The sequence below is a fragment of the Suncus etruscus genome, chromosome 9, assembly GCF_024139225.1.
Source record: "Suncus etruscus isolate mSunEtr1 chromosome 9, mSunEtr1.pri.cur, whole genome shotgun sequence".
Classification (NCBI taxonomy): Eukaryota; Metazoa; Chordata; class Mammalia; order Eulipotyphla; family Soricidae; genus Suncus; species Suncus etruscus.
In genome coordinates this window covers 85,365,963-85,378,715 of record NC_064856.1, presented here as the reverse complement: position 1 = coordinate 85,378,715, position 12,753 = coordinate 85,365,963, and the positions used below count along the sequence as shown (strand labels likewise).

Genomic DNA, 12,753 nt, shown 5'->3' with positions numbered 1-12,753 from the left:
GAGGTTGTAGAATCTTAGAATTAGCTAAAAAAATATGTTTATTACTGACTTCTTTATAATGGTAAGACTTCTAAATTACCTAATGTGCAGCAGTCAAGAATTGCTCAACTAAATTATAGTGCATCCATTATTTAATGTAATGCAGTACGAGGGGAAAAACACTTCATAATATTAGAAAGTCTTAGGCGATCAGTTGAAAATAGTTGTTTATTAAACTGCATCTATGTTAATATTAAACTTTTGTTTATAGTTTTTATTTATAGGTTCATTAAAATTGGTAAGAAAGAATCAGGGGGATGTCTTATCAGGCTAAAGTATGTGATTTTCATGAGGATTTCCAAATTCTAGCACCACCAGGAGTTACCCCTGAATAAAACTATTCCTCTAATATCTCTGGATATGGATTGTCATAATAATTACAGGAAGGCCTATATAAAAATGATAATCAAATTATTTTTGGATGGGGAGATAAATTATATGATTTCTCCATCATTTTGTTTAGCTACATTTTCTAAAATATTCACTATAATTATTTATCACTTACAAACAAATAAAATATTATTTATAGCATTCAAAATCATAATTAAAAATACAAAAACTTGGGGAGAGGGAAAAAAGGGAAAAATACAAAAACTTGGGCCATAGACCTGGGAAATGAATTAAGAAAGATAAGAGGTCATTCCTTGTTTATTTTTCTTTGGGGAAGTCTTGGTTTTCCTTGAATTTTTGTTCAGTGATGTTTAGATTGACAAAGGGAACTACTTTGGCGCCAGCCCTAGTCATTAGCTCAGAGGTGCCCCATAGTCACACTTACTAGAACTGGAAAAATCCTACTGCCTGACTGGAAATTTATACTTCACTTTCCTTCCATTTCCTCCATGACAGCTCATTCCTCTGTGTGTGTGTTATACATTTAGTGGTATTCAGGCTCACATATGCTTCCTTTCCTCAATGGAGGCGAGTTTGGAACTAATCTTCTGAAGAGAGGCAAGTCAAAAGGATCATTTAAAACCTTAGAAAAACACTCTCTTGTTTTGTTTATTTAGCCATTTTGTAATCTCCCTTTTACAAGTGCTCAGTGTTGACCAGTCAAAATATAAGAATTTGCCTCAAGCCTATTCTTAGGTGAACCATTAAAGATGGCAACTGGAGTCATATTGGTTCTCCTGTATTTAAGTGAGCAAGCATTAGAAACTTACTAGAGACAACCTGACTCTCACTCCTCCTTGACCTTTGTCCTGTCTCCCACTCCAACAAAATATGCTGGCATTGTCTATTTAATGTCAACACAGGTTCAGTATGGACCGAATTGCAAATAGAAAAACTACCCTCTCCAGAAAACTTCCTGAATTTTTTTCCACATGATAATGTGAGACATTGGAGATGGTTTTTATGTGAGACCTTGCATGTTGTTTCTGAATCTTATCTCATACTTGTACCTGGTATCAGCACCCAGGAATTCATTCAACCTCTGACACCAGAGGACTCCCTTGTTCTTCTGATCCAATATCCCCATTTTTTCCTTCTAACATACTTTCCTGACTAGATCCAGCCCTAACCTGAGAGAACGATTCACCATTTTCTAAGATTGCTAGAATTTGATCAAATCTGATTTTTCCTTCAACATCAACCTTTATCACTGGAGCCCAGTATTTGAGTTTGGTCACATCTACACAGGATCATTATTAAATTTCTTTGACTATTTTAAATGAAAAATAATACTTTTACTCAAAATGCCTTAAATCTTGATGTCCAAAAAAAAAAAAAGCCAAACTCCCCAGTTTCTTTGTGGAACAATTCCTTTCCGAAATGTTTCTCCTGTCAGGATCAGTTAAGACCAGGAAAACATACTCACTCTACACAACACTGAAGGAAAGCTTTTGCATCTTTCTCCTTACTTGTTTGCAAAGTGAAATTGACTCATTTTACCCTACACCCAAAAAATAAAGGAGATCCATATAAGAAGAAAATGGGTATGATCTAATCTGGTATCTCCGTGGTGATCAATCATTTAGGAAGGTGTCTTTAGTAACCAAAATAGTATTTTGTTTGGTTGATTTTTTTCTTCTTTATAGCTGAACACTCACCTGGAAGTTGAGATTTCTTCTTAGGACGCAAGGTAGTGTTTAATCCACCTTCTTGACTTCCACTTACATGCCCTAAGAGAAAACATAATTTCCATAAATTAAAGTTTAGGACAAATAAGCATGTCTTCTTACAGCTTATACAGCTATCCTCTGTGTTTGCATCACTGAGAAATAAGATACATACACAAGTCACAGACATATATAGCAGATTATAATAGGAAAGGCATAACCACAGAAAAGCCCAGTTTGATTAAGGCTAAGATTTGGAAATACTGTGTTGAGAATTCTTAGCAGCCGTTTTGGTGCCATGTGGACAGCAGTGGACTCTAGCACCACCAGATATGGCCTAAAAACCAAATCTAATAAACCAAATAAACAAAAACTGAAAAAAAAAGAACCCTGAAAAAACTGTGTACTGTCCTACTTAATAAAGATGACTGGACTTTAATGAAAAGCCTACTCCCAGAGCTCTACTTTAGACTGCATGGATAACAGAAAAATTTTGGTAACTGAATATTTTGGACAGGTTATGTCATCTGATGTTTTAACTTAAACTGAAAATGGAGAGGCTGAAGAGATAGCGTATCGGTAAGGATGGACCGGGGTTTGATCCCCGGTGTCCCATATGGTCCACTAGCCAGGAGCGATTTCTGAAAGCATAGCATCACCGAGTGTAACCCAAAATCAAAAACAAACAAAACTGAAAATGGAGAAAAATAAGCAACTTTTTACCAGACATCAGGATGTTTCAACATACCTCCTTTTTTATTTTGACTGTGATCTTTTGCTTTGGAAAACTCAGAAGTCCAAGGGACTTTTCCCAATGGCTTCCTTGAGAGGTAGGTCTTTGGTGAATCTTTACCTACACACGTTTTGGCCTTGAAAACCATTTAAGAATCATAGCCACTCTCCTGGTTTTTCTCTGACTCATATAACTGCCTTTGATATATGAAAAGAAGGCAATTAATGAATCTCTTTATTTTGCTTTCCATAACAAGCACTCCTAGCAAGGAAAGATCTGGGTGTGTGCAGAGAAAGATGAAACCTCCCCCACTTGAACAATAGACACCTGCACCGGAGTCAAACAAAAGAGATCACTCACACCCATCTGATTCTCACTTTAGGCAAAAACCAAAGATGGACTAGAAGAGAAACAGCAGAGGTCCTGTCTTGCATCTTAAGAGTTCTGCAAATTCAGCCAGGACTGAGCTGAATTAGAACATTTCTCAAAGGTAGCTTGACACAGTAACTGGGAAGTGAGACCATCTGAGATGGTGCCCAGAGATCACTCAACTGGCTTCAACTGTTAAGAAAAAAACAGTCTAGGATTGTGGCTTCTCAAATTTTACTGACATTACCAATGGAAGGGAGAGTTCTGGTGAAAATACAGATATTTTTTTCGGTGTTTTTTCTCTTTTTTTTGGGGGGGGGGGGTGCACAGCCAGTAGTGCTCAGGTCTTATTCCTGTCTCTGGGGTCAGGGATCTCTCCTGCAGGGTGTCAGAGGACCATTTGTGGTGCTGGGGATTAAACCCAGTCAGCTGGGTAAAATAAGCATATTATTACGCCTGTATTATTATCATCCTAGCATATTACTTATGCTTGTAAGTATTATCGCCCTGGTTATAAAATACAGATCTTGATTTAGCATATTTGTGATGCCTTAGGAGTCTACATTCCTCTCCATTCCTAAGCGATAAATGAGCCTACCACTGCTCCAAAGATTACTGCAGTAACCTGATCTCTTGATCTTAGAGAACATGCATTTCTAACAATCCACTTTCATTTCCAAATGTTTAATATTTATAACACTTGTTCTTCCCAAATGTGTAATGTCTGTAATACTTTTGTTCTTCCCAAGAATTCTAAGTGGTAAAATGTATTTTTATTTATTTTCACTAAGAGGTAAAGAGAGCCTAGAATTTGTGTCTTTATTTTAGATGCATTTTTGTGTGTGTTTGTTTCTAGTCCATATCTGGCAGTGCTTGAGGCTTATTCCTGGCAGGAGTAAGCTTGGGATCACTGTGCTCAGGGATCACTTCTGGGATTGAACCTGGGTTGTCTGTGTGCAAGACAAGTGCCTTACCTACTGTTCTGGTCCTTCAAATACATTTTATCTCAGTGCTCTTATGGAAAGGGTTATCAATGAAGAAATAATTTAAAACTCCATCTTTGGATCTGGAGTGACAACCCAGTGGACTGAGCATATGCTTTGTATACAGGAGGAATGGGTTCAGTACCTGGCACTGCAGATCCCCTAAGTATTATTCATTGTAATCTATAAGCATTGACCCCTTCTCTTGAACACTGCCAGGTGTGCCCGATGTTAGCCTTTAAGCCTAGAGGTAGTACTAATCCTGATGTAAACAAGGAGTTGAGTGCTAAATTGTTCATGTGCAGAACCTGGGTTACTAGGAGTCACCTGGTTTGGAGTCATTTGGGAGAGAGCATTAACAGAACCTTTCCACAATATCAATGTTAATGGTCACAGGTAAACCTACGTCACATCAGACTTTTACTTTTTTAGAGTAATAGTTCTCTACATTGTTATTTAAAACTCAGTGAAGTGAACGTCAGACCAAGCAACAGTTAATATCATTGCAGAATAATTTGTCTAAATGGTGCTTAAAAGAAGCAGTATGAGACTTTGGGTTCAAAATTTGGTTCCACCATCTAACCCATTAGTTAAGTCAATTCAGCCAAGTAATTTACCCTATCTAAGTCTTAGTTTCATTACTTACATCAAAGGAATAATAATAGCACTTAGAAAAATCACAGGGCTTCCAAGATGATTAAATAAATTAATAATGTGCATTTGATATGAAGTCATTGATTTTTGATGGCCCATAAAAATAAATTTCATGTAGCTCAACATAATATTAACACATAGTGTTAGGACAGTGTTACTGGGTTCATTACACTTTCACAAAAAATGCTACCTACTAAGCCATGTATATTATTATTATTATTATTATTCATTCTTTAAAACATGTCCAGCAATGATTATTATTTTAATTTTAGTGGTTAAGAAATTGAATTTCAAATCTTTGAAGCAATTTCTCAGTTATTGTGTGGGAGAACTGGGATTAAATCCAGTCCATTCCTATGTCCTAAATCTCATGTTCTTAATCAGTCTGGTGGTGTACTGCAATGTTAAATTCACACCCTGCTTGAATTATTCCTGATTCTTTCAGGTGGAAGGACTTTCTTCACACAAGTAGATCTCAACATGCTCTCCCTGTTCCTGCAACATCAGCATCATTGGGAAATTTGCTTGAATACAAATGCTCGGGGTTTTTTTTATACCTGCAATAAATCAGAAATCTGAATGACCCTGTAATGGATTTAATAAATTCTCCCTGTAACTGAGATGCATGCTCAGAAAGTATGATATGGATGCATGCCTAGAAAGCATGACACAAAATCTTCATTATAAGCTTCAGGTTTGATGTTGATAGTAGTAAATAACTAAAGCAGTTCATACTCACCAGCTGCCTTAGAATCATGGGTGGTATAGGACTTGCCAGGGGAGTCAGAAAAGAAGTCTGGGTTGTGGAAATGTCCTGTAAGAAATAACAAGGGAAGGTTTAGTGTCATCTTACCTGCCTTCTACATTTCTTGTCTTTTCGTATGAATCATCACAAAATTTTGTCTTTCAAAGGTAAGTGAACAGTGATGGTAGAAAAACCTTAAATATATGCCACAGTATTGATGATTACTTACTGCTTACTCCACAAAGTAGGGCTGGAGCATTAATCAAAATTAAGAAAATTAAGATACCACATGTCATCCAAGATGACCAGGGAAAATTGGGAAAAAATACAATAATTGTAATTCTATAATAAAAATATTATGATTGCTCCATATATCTAAGTCGGCATTCAATACTCGGTCTTTGGAATAACAATTTGTATGCGTTAAATTGTGACAGTGATCAATTGACACAGGTGTACTCTGTGGTTTAGAGAATATTTAAAATATTTCTCTAAGTCAAAAAATACATAGAAAATGTCTTTGTTAGTAAAATAAAATATATTGGGTTGAGTTATAAAAATTTAAATTAAAAAAATAAAAAGAAAAAAATTAAAATTAATTAATTAAAAATCGGGACCAGAGAGATAGCATGGAGGTAAGGCATTTGCCTTGCCTGCAGAGGTCATTGTTTCAAATCCCGGCATCCCATATGGTCCCCCGAGCCTGCCAGGAGTGATTTCTGAGCATGGAGCCAGAAGTAACCCCTGAGCGCTGCCGGGTGTGACCCAAGGAAAAACAAACAAACAAAATTAATTAAAAATAATAATTAATTGCTTCGAGAAAAAAAAGATATTCTATTTTTAAATAATACAAGTAACATTTTATCAAAAAATTGAATCATAATTTTCAACACCAAAAGTGATTACAATCCCACCGTATGGCCTCAGATTGAGGCTGGTTCTTAAATTGCTAAATCTGGATCTACATGTAAAATCTTTGACTCAGCATGTGGAAGCTCCCACTCTTTTCCCACATATTTTCCAAAACTATACTGTAATCTTAAAAGAAAATAAAGGCTGGGCTAGAGAGATTGCTCAAAATGATGAACAAACAATTTTCAGGCAGATCTTGATTGCCTTCCCAGCATTGCATGGTCCACAAACCTTGGGTAGTGACCCCAAGTGTAGAGCTGGGGATAGCTCCTGTGTACTGGCAGGTGAGGGTTACCACCCTGAAATCAGAGGACAATGTTTTATAGAATACACCCACTTTTTATATTCACTCACAGTGAAGTTAATTATAAAGGACATATAGTAATAGGCTTGTCACAGTTTCCTCAATTAAAAAAAATAGAGATGTAATCTCATGTAATTGTTTAGAGGAAATAGACTTCTTTGTTCATTGATTATTTAGAATAGCTGAAAATTGTACTCTCTAAGATTCCAATGCTAACACCACCACCACCACTACCACCATTACCACCACCACTGCAAACACTTTAGCGAAATAAATGTGATTTGAGAGTTTTAGAGGAAAGAAAAGGAAGAACGTAAGATGATTTATCAATCATTTAATTCACAGAGGACTATGGAAAAACTGTACCATAGTAGAATGTAGAAGGGATCACTATATATAAATGTCAAAAATTAAAATAACCATTTTATTTATTAACAATTAAGCAACATAATACTTCGAGATTACGGAAACTACTAAAATTCCTGTTAAAATTTATTAGATTACATAACAGCTCTAGTTTTAATCACTGTAAGTATGGAGGGGATGGGCACCAGGGATATCAAACCCAGGTCTCATTTATGCAAGGCAAGGCATGCATTTAAGTATTGAATTACACCCTCAACCCAGAAAGCTCTAATTTTGCCAAAGAAGCTACACAGTATTCTAAGACCCATCTCTCTAGAATGAAATAAACAGGCTACTTGGAGTTTTTAGTATCTGAGAATAGACCAATAACTGGTCTATTCTCAGATAAAGGACCAAAAAATAAAGGACCAAATAAAGGGTAAAGGATCAAAGAATAAAGGACCAAAGAATGTAAGAAGCTTTGTATTACTAAAATTGCTAATGTTAGTATGGTTTCAAACTATTTTTGCTTGAATAGACTAAATATATGATGCCTAGATTTTCTACCCCATACCAGTGAGAATTTTACAATTGTCTTCTACTTTATTTATTGGCTGAAGAGTTCTCTTTTGGGGGAGAAGATGGGGTAGGAGGTTAAAAAAAAAAGGAAGGCTAGGGGAGCTCACATGTAAACATGTAAAATTTAGCTTAAATATGCATTTTTATTTCATGTGCTTTAGTGATTGGAAAAGAAATGACTGAATCATAGCACTAGAAGGAGAAATAATATTTTATTTCATTCACCAGTGTTTTCCAATTACCTTATCTTCATTATTAATTTCTAGTGCAAAGGACGAAGCCAAGAAAAGGAGAATAAGAGAAATCTGCTTATTTGAAAATTATCATTTTATGTCCATGTTGAACTTGGTTGACTATTTCATCTTCACTCATTCTTTGGATGTTACATTAATAGAGAAAGTCCCTGTTCATGGATATATTAAAGCATAGTTTAAAGGGTGCACAACTAGAAAAGATTTATCTACAAGCCCATCACCAAAAGTAAAATTCACCAATCCATCACCAGTAAAATATAATAATTTTAGATTAAAGCATTTTTCAATAGGTAGAAAATATTCATAAAAGCCTTACTGCTAAGAACAATATTTTGAACTACATAAAACATTGATCTTAATATGTTCAACATAATATATCTTAGGTCCAGGAAAAACACAAAGAGAGAAATGTAATCATACCAACCAAGTCACAAAAATAAATGATCTACAGAACTCAGCTTTCTATGGCAGGGAAATGGGAGTGCACAGAGGAAGTTTTGGAAAAGAACAAGTCAGAGTAAAGTGATCACTCTGATAGAGGCTATCAGATTGGAATGCCATATATAAGGAATCCTATCATTAATAGTTTGTAAATCAAGGTGACTAAAGTACAATATAACACATGAATAAATTGACATTATGTTGACAAATGAAAATACAAATCATCTGTAATTGTTTATTTACCATAGGACAAGTAAAATTCATTCCCCTGCTAATTACTCTAACCACAGCCTATACAGAAAATGCCTCTTGTAATAAATATAATGCCTCTTGTCATTTTTTTCCCTATACAGAGAAAGGAAACTAGATAACAAATGACCAAATTACCTGATAAAGAACCATCAACATTAGAGTTGGTATCTCCAACAATAGTAACTTCAGTAACTTCGGGGGCCACTGTCCCAGCAGTGGTCATTGGGACCAGGGTCCTGTGCTCCTCTGTGTCTGAGGACTGAGACGTGTGACCTTCTGTAGAAGTAGTTGAATCTTGAGGATGACTCTCACCTTTTTGTTTATCATTACCATGATTACTATCTGTGTAGAGTTGGAGTTAATGGTAAATGTGGATTTATAATACCTCCACCCAGGATATGCTTATCTTCAGTGTGCAATCACTGCAAATATTTTTCATGTGTTACTTGTGAAAATAGAGCAAAAGACTGTGATTTGCTATGCTGTGGAACAGAATAATATTTTGCCACTGACACCACCTAAACATCACTCAACAGAATAGATTTTAGTGATCCCAATATCTAAAAGAGGCATTTGTTCATCTGTTGCAACAACAGAATACATGATACAGAACACATAAATGAACTGACATTATGTTGACAAATGAAAGTATTTTTTATCTTCATTTGTTTGTTTATCATAGGACAAGTAAAATTAATACCCATGCTAATTACTCTAATCACAGCCTCTACAGAAAACACCCCTTTCAATATGAAGGTTTGTCCTTTTTATCCCTATACAGAGAAAGAAAAGCAGATGACAAATTACCAAATTACCTGATAAATAATCATCAAAAGTAGAGTTGGTATTTCCAACAACAGTAACTTCAGTAACTTCGGAGGCCATGGTCCCAGAAGGGGCCATTGGGACCAGGGTCCTGTGTTCCTCTGCGTCTGAGGACTGAGATGTGTGACCTTCCGTAGAAGTAGTTGAATCTTGAGGATGACTCTCACCTTCCTGTCTATCTTTACCATGATTACTATCTGTGTGAAGTTGGAATTAATGAGAAATGTCGGTCTATAATACCTCCACCCATTATATACTTATCTTCAGAATGTGTAATCACCGCAAACATTTTCCATGTGTTATTTGTGAAAATAGAGCAAAAGATAGTGTGATTTGTTTGCTATGCTATTGAACAGAATTAGTATTTTGCCACTGACACCATCTGGACATCACTCAACAGAATAGATTTTAGTGATCTCAATACCTAAAAGAGGTCTTTGCGTTATTTAAGTAAAGTTTATGCCATTACAACTATGATCTTACAGCCAATACTAAATAATTTTTAGTTCTTAATTGGTCCCAACTTTGATGAAGTGTAGGAAGCAACAGCACTAAATTAAAATGCAACATTATTTTGCCTATAATTGGTATTACAAATGCAAGATTTAAAAGACCTGAGGTTTTGATTACTTCCTTTGTCAGAGGATATTGTTTAGTCGCTACCACCACAATTTATATGGTCCAGAGGTTAAATGACAAAATAATATTATTAATGCAAGGGAAAAAGTGATATAATTAGAACTTTACACTAATTATAAATCACATAAACACATTTCAAAATGTTAAGCCAAGTCACCAAATTTAGAGTTTAAGAAAGTAAAGCTTAAATAGTTTAAGAAGAGTTTGTTTTAAAATATAATGAATTCTATGAGCTCTACAAAGGAGATAAAGGAGAGTACCAGCACCAGCTACACCTTCTGATCTAAAGTAATAGCAAAAAAGGAAAAGCAATAGATTCACCTTCACCAAAGACACCACAAAACACCCATAACATATTGATTTTTATTGATAGCTAAAGCCAGCACCAACTGAGTTTTATAATCCTTACTGCTAGATGTTGGAGCAGATGTCATTGGATGGTCTTCATCTTCCAAACCACTATGTGATGTAGAAAAGCTCTGAGCAGGATTCTGCTCTGTTTCAATAAGGAATAAATTCATTATTAATTTGGAATCATAAAATAAAACTTTGGTTATCTGTTACCATGGAAAATCTAACTAGAGAAGTGCCAAGATGATAGGTACATATCAAGAACCCATAACCATGGATCAAGAAATGTGATGAAGGAAAATAACACCATGATAACATACATGTAACCATGAAAAAGAAAGAAGCTCATCTCGACTCACAAGCTCAAATAACTCAGATCAAATTTATAGGAGGAAATAGGTCTCTTTCAAAGAACATTAAATTACTGTTTTACCCTTTTATTAGGGTTTTGATCATATCTGTGGTTTGAGGGTTCTACTTATTATACTAAAACGCCAAGAAAGGCTTGGGTAGGCAAATACGGACCTTTCATAGACATAAGTCAAACATTTGAGGCTGAACCATTGCCCATATCGGAAATCACATTAAATGTCTTGAGTTAATTTCTATTTTTGTTGTTCTAAGAAAGGTATTGATTCTGAGTTACAGATGCAAGCACTCCACAGAGCAAACCCATGTGCCGTGCCCACCACCAACCAATAGTGCTGGTCCACCACCAACCACACATCACAACCGGAAGAGGCCTGGTTAACAACTTGCAATCCCAACCTCAGAGCATAAGTCATTGAGAACACAGAATAGCCATAAAAGACTTTCTGTTTACAGGGAACTTTCTATGTTTATCTGAATCTTCTTTGATGTTAAATTTAACACTGTGGGCCCGGAGAGATAGCACAGCGGCTTTTGCCTTGCAAGCAGCCTATCCAGGACCAAAAGGTGGTTGGTTCGAATCCTGGTGTCCCATATAGTCCCCCATGCCTGCCAGGAGCTATTTCTGAGCAGACAGCCAGGAGTAACCCCTGAGCACCGCCGGGTGTGGCCCAAAAACCAAAAAAAAAAAACAAAACATTGTGATATTTCATTTTAATTACCTACACAAACTTGCTGTTTTTTCTTTTGGTCTTTAAGGGACCACTTGTGGATTCTGATCATTATGTATAACTGTAAATAAAATGAAGCCCTATTAATTTTGAATTTATTTTAAATTCTGTCAAGTAAATAGTATTCTGAGTTCTCTAGAATAGTATCTCTAGGATAACCCTATACAAAGAACATAAATTAACAGTTTTAGAAGCTTAGCATCACTTCTACATTATATTTAGTTAGACTAAGAGATGTTAGCAATAGTTTCTTTTACTTTTTAATGTTCTGGGTTTGATAAACTTTGTAAGTTGTCAATAACATGATTTGCATATCTTCTATGGGCTGACATGAAGTTCCTACTTTCTATGATAACTATAAAAAATGTTATTTTATAACTATTAAAGCATTATTTCTCTCCTCTGTCTTATTAGAGGAGAAAAGAAAATCAGAATAGATGATCATTTACAACAGAGAAACCACTGTCTTAGCCATGATTTTACTGATGTAATTACTTAAAAAGTAAAACAATCAAGTTGAATGGAATCTTACCTCCTAATTTTTTGTTTATTTATTTTAGGGCCACACACAGTGGAGCTCAGAAATCACTCTGTACTCTGTGCTCAGAAATCTGTGCTCTGTGCTCAGAAATCGCTCCTGGCAGGCTCAGGGGTCCATATGAAATTGAACCGAGGTCTATCACGGTTTGGCCACATGCAGGGCAAATGCCCTGCTACTGTGCTATCACTCTGGCCCTGTTACATCCTAATTTTTAAGCATACATCCATTGGCTCTATAAAGCAGCAAAAATGAAGTCAAAATAAGATTTTGTGAACTCCACCATGAAAATAAATAGAATAAAGACAGACTTTCAGCTCTGGGATAAGGTATATAGCACCAAAAACACCTTGCCACCACCAAGTTTTACACCAAGCCTAATATAAGCAATAGATAAAGAAGGAATACAAGTCAATAGAGTTGTTGAGAGTCATTATTCTTACGAGTTGTGAAAGAAAGGGTTTCTTTTCTGCCCAAGTCTTCCACTAAATCTACATTTGGATCTGCAGAAGGTTGAGGTGTAGTACTATGTCTGGAGTCTGAATCTGAGGGGATTAAATCAGTGTTAATTATTGATGTCCATAAACCATTTGAAGATGTTTATGGTTTATAGACAAATTATTCAACCCTGGA

At 35.6% G+C, this 12,753-nt stretch overlaps 1 protein-coding gene across 1 annotated transcript in view; it reads right to left on the bottom strand.

Annotated features, from left to right (window-relative positions):
• CD44 (CD44 molecule (Indian blood group)) overlaps positions 1 to 12,753 on the bottom strand; it is an 88,669-nt gene that overhangs the window by 8,171 nt on the left and 67,745 nt on the right. The window contains exons 11-15 of the mRNA XM_049779639.1: positions 12,564 to 12,665; positions 10,541 to 10,627; positions 8,803 to 9,009; positions 5,575 to 5,649; positions 2,088 to 2,159 (exon numbers count right to left, since the gene is read on the bottom strand). Coding sequence (XP_049635596.1) covers positions 2,088 to 2,159; positions 5,575 to 5,649; positions 8,803 to 9,009; positions 10,541 to 10,627; positions 12,564 to 12,665 — 543 coding nt within the window. The remainder of the gene's footprint in view (positions 1 to 2,087; positions 2,160 to 5,574; positions 5,650 to 8,802; positions 9,010 to 10,540; positions 10,628 to 12,563; positions 12,666 to 12,753) is intronic.